Source organism: Mastigoproctus giganteus, chromosome 5, assembly GCF_048544385.1.
Source record: "Mastigoproctus giganteus isolate SK-2022 chromosome 5, ASM4854438v1, whole genome shotgun sequence".
NCBI lineage: Eukaryota > Metazoa > Arthropoda > Arachnida > Uropygi > Thelyphonidae > Mastigoproctus > Mastigoproctus giganteus.
This window is the reverse complement of record NC_143579.1, coordinates 106,412,086-106,428,677: the sequence shown is the minus strand read 5'-3', so window position 1 is coordinate 106,428,677 and position 16,592 is coordinate 106,412,086. Positions and strand designations below refer to the sequence as shown.

Genomic DNA, 16,592 nt, shown 5'->3' with positions numbered 1-16,592 from the left:
AATGCTCCTTGTAGACAAGTCAGGAACCTTACGCTGTTTCGTCTTGACTCTGCGACCACTGGCTTTATGAAGATCAGTCCACTGAACAGAATCAGCAAATGACTCTCTCATTGACTTTGACAACTCCCAATCACTGATGAACTCTATACACAAGTTTGCCTTTTCTCTCAAAGTGAAAAGTGACTAGCTCTCATCTAATTATTGTAGTTTATTATTATTATTTGTTTTACTATTTTCTGTTCTCTAATTAATTGATTTATTATTTGTTGTACTAGTAATTTAACTTAATTTATACCCCTTTAGTACATATGCTTTTAATGTTTGAATCTATATCAATGTTTATCGTACTGTTAGATCTCTTATTACTGTTATCAAGTCTGTTCTAAAGAAAAAAATATATAGAGTTAGGCCCTAGAAATAATATACTGGTTGCCAGTTCGCCGGTTGAACCATTTCAGGAGCTAAGGAACTGTTTGAAATGGGTTGTAGGCGCAGAGGGCCATATAGTTGCTGTGCATAGCGGTATGGGATAGATATAGGAGAGGACGTATTTCTTGATTCATTCAGCACCATGTAGCCCCGTTAGTTCCTGGAGGATTGCCTACATTGCAGAGAACATTTTTACTTTAATGTTCAGGAGATGAGCCTGGAATGTCAGGCTCCTCATCCTATACTAACCCCAGACCAGCTAAAAGACATTTGAGCTGTCTTTGCCGATTGAAGCCAGATGTTGCTCAAGTTGATGAATTTTTTTACTTGCCTGCAGAATAGCGCAAAGTACCTAATTTTGAAATTTTGAAGTAAATTTTGAAATCATCAACGTATTACTGGAAGTCAGTTTGGAATGCTGGAAAGGGCTCAAGAACTATTGCGAACAGGGTTCAGGATAGGACTCCACCTTTTGGAACACCGATATTAGCTGTGCACTTTCCAATGTAGCTGTGATGTGAGATGATGAAATTTCTATGCTCCAGGATTGATTTAATTATACTGAGAGTATTTCCTGTAATAGTGAAGTAATTCTTCAGAATGGAGACTAGAGCTGTATATCAAAGAAACTTACATAGTGTTGTCTCCTGTCGTTCTTGGAATATTTCGGTTTTCTGGATCCTTATAAGGGTGTCCATGAGGCTGCTATATATAGATCTCCCCCTCAATCTACGGAGATATTGGGCCCTTTGTTTGAAACAGTGGTATGCAATGGACGGCTGAATTGCTTTTTTAAATGTCTTAAGGAATCCACAGCTGATGGCAATAGGTCTAAAATATTGCGGCCGCTTACGGTCTCTGCACTTAGGGACCGAACGGACATAGTACATGTCCCAAAAATCTGGGATCTTCCCACTTTCTAGAATTTTGTTGAAAATATCGACCAAGGGGTCGATATTTTCAACAAAAATCTGCATATACATAAAAATCTGCAAAACATACATTAGTATATAATGCAGATTTTTATTAGAAACAGAAGGAACACTGGTAGTTTCTTAACGATTTCAATCTAGCATCATTGCATTCACCACATCGTCTCCACACTTACATGCGACAATCATAATAATCCAAAGCAGAAGAAGGGTGCATCGCCGAAGACCGCTTGACGCCATTCTGTATTCAATGTAGCCCGTGCGCTGCACCATTCCAGACGCTGTTGACGACCGGCAGAGATCAGAAGTAGTTGATGCAATAGCACGGTGACTCCCTTCTGCCGGTCGGCGTGCAATGGTTCGACGGTTATGGAGTGACAGCCAGCTAATATCGCATCTCTTTGGAAGGTAGCCAGCGTGGCTGTAGGTGCGGTGTAAACCTGTCAACGGATAAGACGATCCTCTCGTCTCTAATCCTCCGTCATGCTCCAGTATCCATTCTACGACCAGTCGTACCTTCTCGTTGCCGCCAACATCTATTCGCTGTGGTGCTGTCACGTTCAGCTGCACGTGACAATACATATTTCGCTACATGACGAAGCGACCATCCAGCCTCTGGAAGGCCGATGATCTACCCTCTGTCGAAGTCGCTGAGACGTCATATTCGATGTTGAATGTCATATTTTGTCATTCTTTCCAGTCTCCTTGTGCTCTTAAAATCGGTTTCTGTGATACAGAAGCCTGCTAACTGCGTCACACAAGCGTTGCTTTGAACTCCACGATTTCTTACATTCATTTTTATATCAGCCGAAGCTTCCCCAGATTGGCCCCGTATTTTAATAATTTGTATATCTCGGCGCAACTCGTCTCTGCTGGTTTGCATGTGCATTCGATCATCCTTCTGAATGCTGCAAATTCAATGTTATTTCAATGTTATTTAGAAAACCTAGAGTTCGTTTTGCTCACATTAACTTGTACAAGTTTGAATTTCATAATTTTTAACGAGTTCAAATGAAAAGTATGTTATGAAGAAACTACAGCAATATATTACGCCCACCTGAGGAATTCTTGTTCATCAGCGCGTTGTTACTTAATCAGTTAACTGCCACCGTTTAGTGTTGGTATCAATTGTAATAATGGCATGTCTGCGAATCCATCTCACTGTACGAGGGAACTATAATTGAGAAAGAAATACGATTCGCTTCCTCCCTCCCTCCATATATGTTTGCCAATAAATAAAATTTCAAAATGTTTTGTTAGAGTGAACATTACATTCAGTGCCTTCTCGGCTTAGAAGTCCTTCCTACCGTTTTCCTACATTTATGATATTAAAGATCCTCCTGCTTGGAATAAATTTAAACGAACGATCAACGAAGTGTTTTTAAACCTTTTCTCCTAAGAAACAGCCAATCCTTCTTCAACGCATCGCATTCGGGAATTTTTAAAGCAGAATAACACCAGCTTACGAAGTCTCGAATTGCTGCCAGGTATTTTGGCTAATGCATTACTGCATCCAAATTATTTGGAATATTTCGGCATAAAGAAAAACTAAAGAAATACTCTTCCTAAAGAAAAATCGAGATCAAAGCCCGTCAGTGAAGCCTAAAGCGAGGCACTCTTTTCAAGATGGTCCTGCGGGAACAAGGGAACCTTTGTTTACAAACACTCTCATGCATATTATACGAGAAAAAGATTAATTTAGCAGTGTACTTTACCTATCCCGGCTTCTTCTCATCTCAGTGGAAGAACTCGAACGGCATATTCACCTTTAAGAATTCCAATAACGAGTTTCCAACATGCATTCTCCAGAGAAGCAGATCTCGCGAAACCAAAGCTTATTAACTGGGATAAAACACCAACTATACCAACATATTGCTTCTTGGTGGCAGATTGGTTTACTTAAAGACTTAATAACGATATTAGATTCAGGGAAAGTGGTTTTGGTGGAAGGTGATTTCCATCATCTTTCCAGCTATTCCTAAAGCATCGAAAGGCTATAATTTCTAGAAGCCGAGTTGACGAAAGTAATATATGGCTGCACTTCAGGAAATTAAAGCTGAAAGAAAGCGTGACAGCACACAACACAGACACTGCAATATTAATAAACTAGACGATGAAAATTTAACAACTCTGCAAAACAATAAACCGTTTTGCAGAGTTCTTAACTATCTCTATTTTCATTTCCTGTATCGTAAAAGCTTTATTGGATACAAGACATTATTCAAAAGATCTGTACTAAAAATGGATATGGACTAAATCCGTTTTGAATTAGCGCTAAAGCAACCAAAGCCATATGTTTGCGGGATGGAAAACTCCGGGAAAAATCGTGAAAAACTGTGCGCTTCCCTCAGAAACCGGAACTTTTACCCATACTTGAAAAGATTGAGTTTGTCCTGTCATCTACCAGAATTTGTGTGAGCATTAACGGCTTTTGTGCCACCTTTCTTTAATATAATGTAGTCCTGCAGAACAGCACCTTGACGAGACGTAGAAAATACGAAAATTATTAACCAAAAAACGGCTTGTGTAAGAACACAACAATATTAAAGCTGTTTGTAGTATGCAAAAGGAAGATGTCTTTATTTACCCCCTCCCCCACACACACTTTGTCTCGACACTACCATCTTTCCCGTATACTTAGCCAATACAACTTGGACAATGGACTATGTTTTCCGAACTCAATGCTTTTGTAATGGCAGTGATAAAATAATCTTTTGTGTTTCGCAAGACAAAGGAAGGAGTACAAAAGCTTTTAAAAACCGTTACAACTAATGAACGTATAAGAAATAGCCTGTCTCCTAGTAGGACCAAAATGAGGTAGTCTGTTTCTTATATTACAAAAACCTGAAGGACAAGATGATGTAGAGGTGAACCGACTATATTGTCTATCTTTGGTTGGTTTGTAACAAAATCCCAAAGACACACAGCAAATCCGAAAGTTCTTAATTCCTTTGATGATGAAGCAGATTTTTTCCTAAAATGAAATCACTGAGTCAGATATTACTAGATGAAACACTGGCTAATAATGAACGTTTAAAAAGAAGTTGTTTCTTTCTAAGATGTCCCATGAGCTAGCTAGTTGTTTATAAATTCTGTTTGTTCCTTCTGTCTGTCTTAAATAAAAACTAAATTAAACTTTAGCTTTAAAAAATCATGCATAGAAATATTACAACAATTCCCGTCATTTGTGCAGACACAATAGATAACAATAATCAAAATAGGCGGCCATGTTGTATCTGCATACATGCTTCATGCTCTCTTGGGCATCGTTTCATTCTATTTCAATGTATTGTAACTTAGCTTCTTGGAAAACATTTTCAGTTAATTTTTTTTCTGTTAATTAGAACAGCGTTAGAAATAAACAAAGAATACGTACAAAAGTCTTAATTGATGCTAACGTTCTCTGTCACTTTTCTCCCGCAGTATGGCTTCGTACACTGCGCTCTAGAGGATCTGGTTGTGCAGAGGTTCGGAGCAGATATCTGGCAGCGGATATTGTAAGTAGGTTGTTTTCGACAACTTTCATTGATTTTTTTTCTTGTAATAAACTGATTTACCCTTCTTATTCTAAATATGAGCTAACAGGGTTTTCTTTTGCTTGAAATGAAGATCACGGTAAAGTTATTCAGGTCACAGAAAAATAAAGAGAAATGATACTAATTGCTTTACCTCTCGCAAAAGGTTGCAGTAAATTACTGCCTAATTACTCTAGACACGTACTAAAGTATGCGCCATAGGGAAACGTGCATTTGTCACGTGGTAATACCTTTTTTAATGCTTAATCGAGTTTTGGCAGTTATTTAGCATTTGGATTTATACACCAAAATGATCGTTCTTTCTTTTATTGAAACGCAGTTATGAAAGTTTCAAATAACGGGAAAATTCCTTCTGTGGGCGAAACCATTTTAAACATTCTCCGCATTTAAAATGGATAAACAGTGGATAAAACTGAAATTCGGGTATGCAACGTTGAGTTCTGAACACATCAGCGAAAATGGAATTCAAATAACTGCAGAGATAACTGGTTGGAGGCGAACTCAGGTAGAAAGCAGATCAATAACGAGAGAGACGTTAAATTGAGTTGGAATTCCTCGCTTGTAGAAGTTCAGGTATTCTAGTGACAAATGGGCCTGGAGTACTGGGGTCCATAGTTTAACAAATAGATATTTATTTAAAGTATACCCAGTATAAAATAAAATAAAATATTTCAGTAGCTTTCGGAACTCGTGTCCCTTCGTCAAGGAACACGACAGAGCAATCCGGCTTGCCGAAACTGACCAGTCCGCGCTTGCAGAACATTTTTTTTGGGCTACCAACCACGATCTTGACCCCAAGCGCGACTTTGAGATAGTGGACCACGCGCAACACTTTCGCCACCGCCTATGGCTAGAGTCACTAAACATAATGAACAACCCTAAGGCATTAAATCGCCAGAAAGGCATGCGTATACATCCAATCCTGGAGACAACCGTTTTATTGATGGATGATCACTGGCGCAAGGCAGCACACGTCCGTGCTACAACAATGACGAATGAGTAACGTGCCACAGTTTGCTTGTAATGTATTTAAAAATTCTGTCAGTTGAGAAAGGGACACGAGTTCCGAAAGCTACTGAAATATTTTATTTTATTTTATTTTATACTGGGTATACTTTAAATAAATATCTATTTGTTTCAGGTATTCTCTTAGAATTCAATCTAAACCGGAAAATCTGAAACTTAATTGATATTCCGGAGGGTGAATCAAGTGGGAAAACCGGTATGAACATAGAAAGAAAAACATCCCTATGTGCAAATACTCAAATAAATATAACAATTCAAAATTAATTCAACCGGCGTTAGGTCAAACAAATGCATGCTAATGTACAAAGGAGAACAACAAAAATGTACTCTGCCTTCAAAATTGCTTACCGTTCAGTGCGTTCTTACAAAGTGAAAAGCCTTGCAGTAGCCATGGGAAAAAAATTGATTAGAGAACCCTCCGTATTTTCATACCAACAATTCTCTGGTCAGGATCTGCATTAAGGTTAACAAAGATTAATCAGGACATGAAGCATCGTTTTTGGCATGCTATAATTATTTAATTCGGGATAACCAACCAAAGACTGTCATTACTGTCTTTAACAACCTGCTCAGATAGCAAACAAACTGAATGAGTATTTTGCATCTACATTATCACATGAGGAGTTATTAACAAAGGAAAATGCCACAAGTTTATCAAATTAATTGCAGCAGGGTGCTTAATGATTTTGTAATAACTGAGAGCAAAGTGGAGGAGAAATTGTTGAAGATAAATACAAGAAAAGCACCTGGGGTGGATGGGATCTATCCAGTTATATTAAAGGAGGCGGCAAAGGAAGTAAGCAAACCCTTGTCCATAATTAGGAAAGCTCCCTTGGACACAAAGGAGGTCCCCATGGACCGGATTGGAGATGTGCAAATGTGTCCCCAATTCACCGAGGGTGACACGAGTAATAGTCCTCATTTTTCATTATTATAATTTATATGTTTGTAACTCATAATTTACATGTAACGGTATTTTTTTTTCCTTTTTGCCAATTAATTTCATTTATAATGTAAAACTCCTGGCCATGTCGCCGTGTTGAGTATTATTGTCTCTAGTACATGTCCTGTACTTATTAGCAATAAAGAATTTATTATTATTATTATTATTATTAATTACAGACATTTTAGTCTAACTTCTGTTCCAGGGAAAATAATGGAGTAGCAGGTTAAGGAAGCGATGCAAGATCATCTAGATAAGAATGCAGTTATAGTTCAGACACAGCATGGGTTTGTTAAGGGAAAGTCTTGTCTGACAAATTTCATTGGATACTATGATGTCGTTACAAAGTAACTGAATGCAAAAAATAATTTAGATATCATATATTTGGATTTCAGGAAAGCTTTTGACACTGTTCCGCTGTTGTACAAATTGGAGCAGAATGGTTTTAAGGGTAAGTTGCTACAATGGATAAAAGGATGGTTGAGTGGGAGAAGATAGAGGGTGGTATTCAATGGGTGCTGCTCTTCGTGGACTAATGTAATTAGTGGAGTCCTCCAGGGTTCGGTGTTGGGCCCATTGTTGTTTTGTGTATTTATCGATGATATTGATGAAGGTATATTGGGCTTAATTTCGAAGTTTGCAGATGATACAAAGGTTGGCAGGGTTGTTAATGACAGTAATGGTATACTGCAACAGGATCTGGAAAAGTTCGGCAAATGGGCTGAGAAGTGGCAACTGAAGTTTAACATTCACAAATGCAAAGTACTGCATATGGGTAGAAGTAATCCTAGAGAAACGTACAAACTGTGTGGTATTACACTTAGGGTGGTAGAAAATGAAAAAGACCTGGGAGTAATTGTGCAGTCAGATATGACGTTTTCTGAGCTATGCAGACAGGCTGCCAGGGCAGATCATGGGGTTTTGTGAATGATATATAGGGATTTTGCTAGCAGGGAAAAGGAGGTGATTTTTCCCTCTGTATAAGGCAATGGTCAGGCCACGCCTTGAGTACTGCGTACAGGTCTGGAGGCCTCATTTTAGGAAGGATGTAGATTTGCTTGAGCGTGTATAGAGAAGGGCAACAAAATTGTTGAGGGTAATGGAAGGATCCTCTTACCAAGAGAGGCTTAAGTACTGCAGATTGCAGCGGCTGGAGACTAGGCACCTGCGAGATGATCTGATTGAAGCGCATAAGTCCTTGAATGGGCACGTTGAATTCTGATGGAATTCTTCCACTTGCTGAGATTACGATCCTAAGGGAGCATAAATTCAAATTGAGGAAACTTATCTGTCGTTGTGGAATAACTTATATACTCCTTAAATAAATTCAAGGAGTATCTGGACAAACATTTAGGGGGAATGTTTGTGTGAATTTTTTTTAATTTATTTATTTTATTATTTTATATGTAGGTACAGAATGTCGCCTATTTGATTTCGGCTTATGAAAAGGCAGATTATCCCTTTTCTAAATGTATATCTGCATGTATTCCGTGACTCCTACCATTCGGAATGGTCTGAATTCAGTTCCCGTCAACCGTTTCTACAATCGGGATTATAGTTAGCAAACTCAGGCAGAGGAGCAAGGTTTTAACAGCGAGAGTTGTTTCTGGCTTTTCTGCCTGCATAACATACTAATCGATTTGTGAACACGCCCGTTGAACAGACGAAATACACGTGGACGAATTAGGATTAGTCACTCAATATAGAAGGATGGAGGGAGGATGAAGAAGGAGATGATTACGAAAGGAAATGGAATTGCTTCCCTACCTATAGCTAGGATTTCGAGGTAGTCTTGTCATATCATATCATGCATTAACTGTGAGACTTTATCACTACAGGAATATCGCTATTATTTGAATTCTTTAAGAAGATAACGCAACATCTGGTAAAGCAAATGAAACAACAGTTTGGAGTAAAAGTGGTAGAGAACTCCAACTAATGAAATTAGCATTTAGCCGATGTTCGTTTCATTTATTCACCATTTTGATTGACGAGAGTTCGTTTTAATATTAGCACATTGGCATCTAAGGCGAATGTGGCCTTAGATGCTAATGCACTACTGTGTGTGTTATGTTGTCTGTATACGTTTTTGTTCACGAGCCGATTTTCATGTTGTGCTGGCTAAAAATTCTGGAATAACCTACTTGGGAAAACCTACTGTCTCTCTTGAGATCGGCTAACTACAGCCCAGATTGAAGAGACTTTTAGAAATTGTAGTCTTTGACGGGATTCAAGCCCAAACCCCTGAAAACGATTGGCAAGTCCCGAAACCACTATTCTGTCACAGAACTGCTGTCTCAGTTTCTTTATCTGTTGAGCTCATATACAACCTGAATTTGCTGTGCATGCAGCTTCAACTTTTCACAGCTCAATGTACACTCTCATAAGACAACGCTGTTCTGGAAACTTCGGCAGAGATTTTCCAGGAGATGTCAAAAACGCTTCGACTTTCTGCACAACGCCATAAATGGTTCCCTCATTTCGCACAGCCTATTTGTATATGTCTTGCTGAACTGCCAAATTGTAATGCAAAACTGAAATGGATGCAAAATAAAGCTCCTTCTCCTTAGTTACTTCGGTACATATCATTGACCAAAATAATGTACGCTAAATAGATAGTTCTGTATATACAGCCATGTTCGATTTTGATTGATCTTTGATGAATTGCCATTGCAAATTGATATAATATTTACAATATAAAAAGAGATGAAAGTCTACAATGCAGGATAACTAGCCGAACTGCCTTATACTGGCATTTCATCTAAACCTGCAGAAGCGCAATTACGTTAATAATGCCAAAGGTCCATTCCAGGTAAAACGAAAAATGATTTTAGCCAGTGCACTCTGGTAGGTAAACTAAAACCAGTAAGATTGTTACAGTGGTTCATTAAAGAATTCCTTTTCATTCTGTTATATATGTAACTCCCGTAGTTATTTGAAAAGGAAATAGAATGATTGGTAAACTTTGTACAGAAGCGGATTTGTTGGCATAAATGCAATTAGGTTGTTTATGGCAAGGACAGATCCAGTCATGATGCCACCATCCAGACATAATGGGCGATGTTACATATACATCTAGGTATAGCTCAGATAATTCTTGATAAAAGAAGCTCCAGATGGGGAATGGTTTCAACTCATGGCTAATTTGACATGAGGACTTCACATAAAATGATTGAGATTTCTTCTTTTAAATTAAAACCAGATGAAGCAGTGAGAAATCATAATCAATTTGAGGAAAAAATAATAATCTTACCTTTAAGCACAGTCTACTATATTTTAAGTTTCATCAATCTTATTTTATCCTTAGGCCTATTGGCTTCAAAGCCAATATTTTCACTAAATTTTCGATTTAATTTTCATTAAAAATATATTGACTAAAATATTTAATAAGAAGACATATTAAACTGTGCAAAGCTGAAAAAATTCATGACATTTAAAAACGCATTCAAAAAATAAAAGAAGGAAAAAACTCAAGACACTTCACATCCCCAGAATTTAAAGACGTGTGCTCTCGAACATAAAAGTTCAGTCACACGTCTTTGGTCATTAGCAAAGACATATTCTGAATTTAGAATCACCTCTCTCTTTTTAGAATCATCTCATCTTGAAAACCGGTAGAAAAAAAATATCCTAAGTCCAAAAAAACACCTACCACGATACACCCATCCAAATAAACCACAGTAGAGTCAGCTTGATATCCTTCCCCCTGTTCCTAACAAATAAGTGCCAATTAAGGGACTATTTGAATGTCTGGTTGGAAGAGACATTTCCCACACACAGATCACAAAACTCCCGTCCATTTTTTTCTATTTAACTAATTACTTTAGTGGTTAAGGAGAGGAAAGTCTGCAATGCAGTCACCAACCCCATCAATTATTACTTCTCAGTTCACGACCGCTTTCTTTTCTCTGTTGCAGGAAGAAGTCTGGAATCCGTTTGCGAGGTGGTTCTTTTCTTATGCACCGAGTGTACAGCGATGATCTCACGATGAAACTAGTGAAAGCCACAACGGAAGTAGTAGGTAATAGAGTTCCTCTCTTAGAAAAGCATCGTCTACTTTATAATGAATCTCTTGATATTGAAATATATAATAATCATTCCAAAAAGAAAGCCTTTACTAGGGTACTATGATGTTTAGCACAAATATCTGCCACCGTGTTCCGAATAACCTTGTTCGAATATTTGATGATTCCTAAACAGCATATTTCAGGATCACAGTTTACGTAAGGTCTGTTTTCAATGCAATTTGAACAGCGAACCCAGTTTTGTTAAAGCATTACTGTCAAGGAAGGATTTAATTCTTTCAAGCATTTCTTTACCGATATGATTGGGATGTTCCCGAGCACGGCCACATAGAAAATGATAATAAGAGCAATCTATCGTTTTACAAGGAATTCAAATCTCGTAAGAATGGTTGGAATCGAGCTCCGAATGGTACTGGCGCCATGTTATTGATGCTATCCGTGCAGATATATCCACTTAAAGAGCAATCGTTTGTTCTGCTTGAATGCGAAACCCCCTTTTTTTATTTGTTTTCTTTCCTCTCTCAACTGAGATCTCGAATACGTCCTTAAATTTACAGCAGCATTTGAAATTAAAGTTTTTCTTCGTTCGAAAGACAAGAAGCTTTTCTATTTCTTCTGAAGAACATCCGAATGCAATTCCACCTTGTAAAGGCGCGGACTTGTTTTGTGAACCACCTTCCTCTTAGTATTCCGAACCAATAAATACTCTTTCCTGAATTGTCCCCCATAGAGTTTAATGCGTCTCGTTTTTTTCCTTCATTTCACACGTTAATGGGTTCTGTTTACACAATCCCTGCACTTTTCTCGGGCTGCACTGCATTTACGTTTCTTTTCAATTCTCTTTTCACTTTCCTCTCGGTCACAAAAAAGAAAAAATAGTATTTCTTCCGTTTCCTTTGGAACCGCAAAGTGGTCTATAAAGCTTCACTTCTCGTGCTCCAAATTTAAGAAGGAAGCATTGTTTTTATGACTCCATATTTCAATCAGCTACCTCTTCTCCCGTCTCGTGCAGCTTGTCATACTTCTACACATCACTCGCTCCTCCCACTGTATACCCGCTAACTCTCAGCTCCGGTGGGTGTTCGAACAGATGCTTCCCCCCCCCCCCCTTCAGGCTCTTTTCATGAACATTCCCCTTACAAAGAAAACGCTTTTGCCATTTACGTGCTCTTAGTTCTCCAGAACTACATAAGAAGTTGAAATTTATGATTTCGTGTACCCCAGAGAAGGTATTTATACAGCGAATGTTAACTTTGGGAATATACAATGGCATAAAAAAGCTAAGCTGCATGTATTTGCTTTTTGCAAGCATTTGTTTCCGAAATGGACTTAAGAAAAGTTTAAATTTTCTTTGCAGACATCTTAATGCATAAACTCTGGAAAGAAGGTCGGATCAAAAACATTCATACAACAAGTAAAAACTGGTCAAAGAAAGTGTAAAGTTTTCCACGCTTAAAATTCGGGACGTGTTTAAAATTTAAGATGCTTAATCTTACATTTCGTCTTGAAGAATTTTATATCTTATAGGAATTATTTTTGACCCAGTACCGTACGTGAGTTGAGGATGAATGTACGTGCTCACCTCTTCAAAGAGTGGAAAGCGTGTCACAATCATACAGAATCTTCAGGGAGTGAACATCATGTGGGTTTAATCCCCAAGTAGGTCTGTAAGCTGGAGCGATACATAAATCTCGCTTGTTTTGAGATGATAAAAGGAAATTCGGACCACAATGCTATATATTGTTCAGAATTAGTGACTCACTCTTTTTCCAATACGTTACATTTTCATATTGTATTCGAAACTTTATTTTACTAATTTAAAACACGTAACTCTTCCAAAGAGTTTCGTAATGTCTAATAAATAAAATCAAAGGTGGATTTCTGGGGAACATCCCCAACGCCATTCGGCGAAAGAAGCCATTCCATTTCTCAGCGAATTCCACAGATGTTCGTGCATCGTGAATAACGAATGAGGTCTGCGCCCAGCCAGAAAAAAAAAGTAATCAGGTATTTGTCTGCTCCAAAGGAGACGTGAGATCATTACTAGGTGGTTTGAGGTATATCGGAATGGCAGAGACTCCATAAGTCATGAGCGAAGCCATTTATTTGAAGGAACTATGGGAATAAATAACTCACCCTGCTTCTGTCCTAATATAAATGACTTCCAGCATGACGAAAATTTACGCATTAAGATTGAACGGATATGATAGAATATTTACTGTAAATTTCTTTGACTTCTGCTCTCCAAAAGCTTAAATCATCTTTTGAAGCCACCGTGCAGAATTCTAAACGGCAGATCAATAACCAAGCATCAGGAACTGTCGACTGCTCTGTGTCAAAGAGCTATTTATTAAAACAAGCCTTGCATTAGATTTGCATGAAACTAGAGAACAAAGCTAGGAGTCCGGCTCATCTTGTTAACAAGCATCGCTCTACTCACCGAGTAGCAGCTGCTGGGTTATGACAACTTTTTTTATGAGAATACAGCCAGAATGCCATCAGTTGGCTGGAAAGTTTTCGATCAAGCTCAGAATAAATGGCCTTTTATTAAAAACAGCCTCAATTATTGTGTTACTCTTTCATGAATGCGAAGGTACGACTATTAAGAAGATTGGTTAGACTGCTGAATGCAAAACACCGATGAAGTTACAAATCCAAGTGGACAAAAAAGAAAAGTAAATATCGAAAATCGTGTTCTTGTATAACAACCTGAATGTGATGGGTAACGGAATGAAGGATAATATTTTAAACTTAACTTGAAAGACGTACTAGAATGCTGTAATGGCCCAAGGAATTTTAGATTTGTTTTAGATGTACGCATAAACGAAATATTATAAAATAAACAGGAAGTGACGTTATGGGATTATATTACAGTTAACACGTGGAGCTGTTCAATTTAAACACGTTCCACTGGTGCCATTTTTCAGCAGGATGGGGGGGGGGAACGGACGGTGTATGCTATGCTTAAAGAAACATCCTAACGTACTGGTTCAGCTCTTTGTTTGCATCCAAAAGGGTTCAGCGTGCAGTTATTAGCGATCATCTCTCTTCATGATAATGCCGTTCACATGTTGTCAAACCGAATCGGCCCTTGCTTTAAAAGAAGGTGCTGGGAGCGAACTGGGACATTCCGCGTACAAGCCAGACTTCTCATCATGACTTCCATGTTTTAAGTCCTTGAAAACAAAAAGCTTTCAAAGAGAGTCGTTTCAATTTGAATGCTGAAATCAAACGAGTAGACGAAGAATGAATCTGTCAACTGGAAAATCAATTTTTTAACAAAAAGTATATAGATTAGCGAGGCTGCAGGAGGTATTGCTAAATCGCTGATGTTATTTTATTTTATTTTTAAAAGCCATATGCGTATTTTAATTGAACAATAGACCCGTGTATAATGGAAAAATCCTCACGCCAAAAATGCGTAGGTCTACTTAAAATATAGTAGGTGTTTTATTTTTTAAGACCATCTCAATTTCTTATAATAGTTTTCTTTGTAAATTTAAGAAGCTAGCTAAGTGCGAAGAAGGTGGGGTTGGTCTCCCGAAGTTTCCATTCTAATTTCAAGTGATCGCGCTGGTCTGCAATGTACAGGAGACAGTTTTCATAACTAAAGATTGGTACAAGAATTACAATTCTTATATTTCATAACGGACAAATTTTTGAACTGAGCTTTATGCAAGTACAGGCAACATCCCCCGCTCCCCCTCAGCCCCAAACAAAAAGAATACACAATTTGACAGTCTGAAGAAACGGCAGCCTTTTTGATCGACAGAAGGATCATGCTGGGTTGATGGAACGACGCAGACAGAAGTCCACAATGGAAAATAATGCAGTTAACTTAGACTTTAAATGGCATTTAAAAAGAATTTTTGTGTTTTCTTCGGAATAGCCAAATTAAAACTGCAAGTGATTTCGTGATTAAGTTCTATCCGGTTATGTGAAGAAACACTGTTCATGTTTTAGATTTACGAAGTCCCTGCAATAGGTAGTTCAACATCCTCAGTAAACCAGAGAGGATGTCCAACTGCGGTTATTAAAGACAAAGCAGTCCCGCTGTTTGTCTTGGAGTTTAAAGGAATAAATTTTAGCATGAAAACTAGGCCTTTCAAATTCTTTCTTCCGTTTCTGCCTGGGATTGAGAATACCTATTAAATGCAATGGTCGTAATGCCTGCACCACAACAACGACCTTCGTCTTCACTACGCATTGCCTTCTGTTGCTCTATTTTTAAACAAATGTATCGGAAAAATATTAAGCTATCTGTTTCAGTGTTAACTGACTCCTCCTCAGTTAGTTTCTAGTGATAATTCTGATAAAAAAAAACCAGTGATAATGAAGTTAGGCTCTACGCGAGAAAGGAAATTATAGAACAGCAAATTCTGTTTCGGCCTTTTAAAATTAGACGGACTTTCCTTTCTTGTGTTGTATTTTTGTGACCAATGAGATTTAATCTGCCTACACTTTGGAATTTTTCTCCCTGAATAACCACATTTTTTAACAACGTGGGTTTTTGAAGTGAAACTTCTTCTGGCGCGCTCCAGGCAGTTTTCAGATGGGAGTAACTTGCGTTCGTGGATTGACAAAAAAGCAACGAAAATGCGACCGTTGCAATAATTAAGCACATTGTATGCACTCTGTCGTACCAGACTACATTCCCCGGTTTTCGTTTGTTATTGTTTGTTATTTGCTTTTTAGGAGCATTAGCAACTAAGGCCATATTGCTCCGGGATATGCGGTGGTCATTCCCTGACCTTTCCACATCCTCCGTATTTGGTGGTGACGGGCTCGAACCCCGGTCTAATCAAGAAGCGTGTGCTACGCACTGCTGCTCCTTCCCACCTGGCTACGGAGGCGTCCCCCGGTTTTCGTGCAATCATCGAAGTTAAGATGGGTTAGTAATTGGAACGATAACCAACTAGAAATATCCGTTGTAGTTGCCTTCCTTTCTTTTTTCTTTTGTTAACCTGTGGAAAATATTCTTCCCATTTTCAAGTATCATTTAATTTTGTTAAATGGTAGGTAATAAAGTGTAAATCTGTGCTTTATATCTTTACTCTTATATTCTGTGCATAATATTCCTCCTATTTTCGATTATTAGAATCGCCGTTAATAGAATTAAAATTCAATTCGTAAACGTGATCACAGTGACTGGCGCTGATTACATATCTTATACTGAAAGGGCAGAGTACATGGGATACCTCGTTTCTGGTGGTAAAATTCTGCGGAACCCACATCTTGGCAGGTATATAGGTACACTGCATCCACTACACGGTAATTCAATGTCCATATGGATAAATGTCGTGAGGTAACCGACTTTGAAAGAGGAATTATAGTGAATAAAACGTGGTGGATGAACGTGGCCGTCTGTTTCACGTTGTTTCAGCCAACTGGAGAGCGACACTGACACAATTCACTGCCAACTTCAACGAGGGAGGTGCCAGAAACGCCTCCATCAAGACCATTAGGCGATCATTAGCCGCAATAGGTTATGAGAGCCGCCGACCCACGGGAGTCCCGTTGCTTACACCACGATACAGGACTCTACGGCTGAACTGGGGGAAAGAATATCAGCACTGGACCTTGTACAATTGGAGACGAGTCTCCTGGTCCGATGAGTCTAGTTTCCAGTTATTTCGAGCGGACGGGAGGGTGTGCAGCTGGCGGACAGCGCACGAAGCTATGCACCCGTCATGTCAACAAG

General features: G+C 38.5%; 1 protein-coding gene across 1 annotated transcript in view; it reads left to right on the top strand.

Moving 5' to 3' along the window:
- The first annotated feature begins 1,953 nt into the window (after positions 1–1,953).
- Positions 1,954–16,592, top strand: part of LOC150085618 (guanylate cyclase soluble subunit beta-1-like) — a 64,406-nt gene continuing 49,767 nt past the window's right edge. The window contains exons 1-4 of the mRNA XM_090374620.1: positions 1,954–2,037; positions 2,169–2,192; positions 4,785–4,858; positions 10,784–10,887. Of these exons, the coding sequence (XP_090230746.1) occupies positions 1,954–2,037; positions 2,169–2,192; positions 4,785–4,858; positions 10,784–10,887 (286 nt within the window). The remainder of the gene's footprint in view (positions 2,038–2,168; positions 2,193–4,784; positions 4,859–10,783; positions 10,888–16,592) is intronic.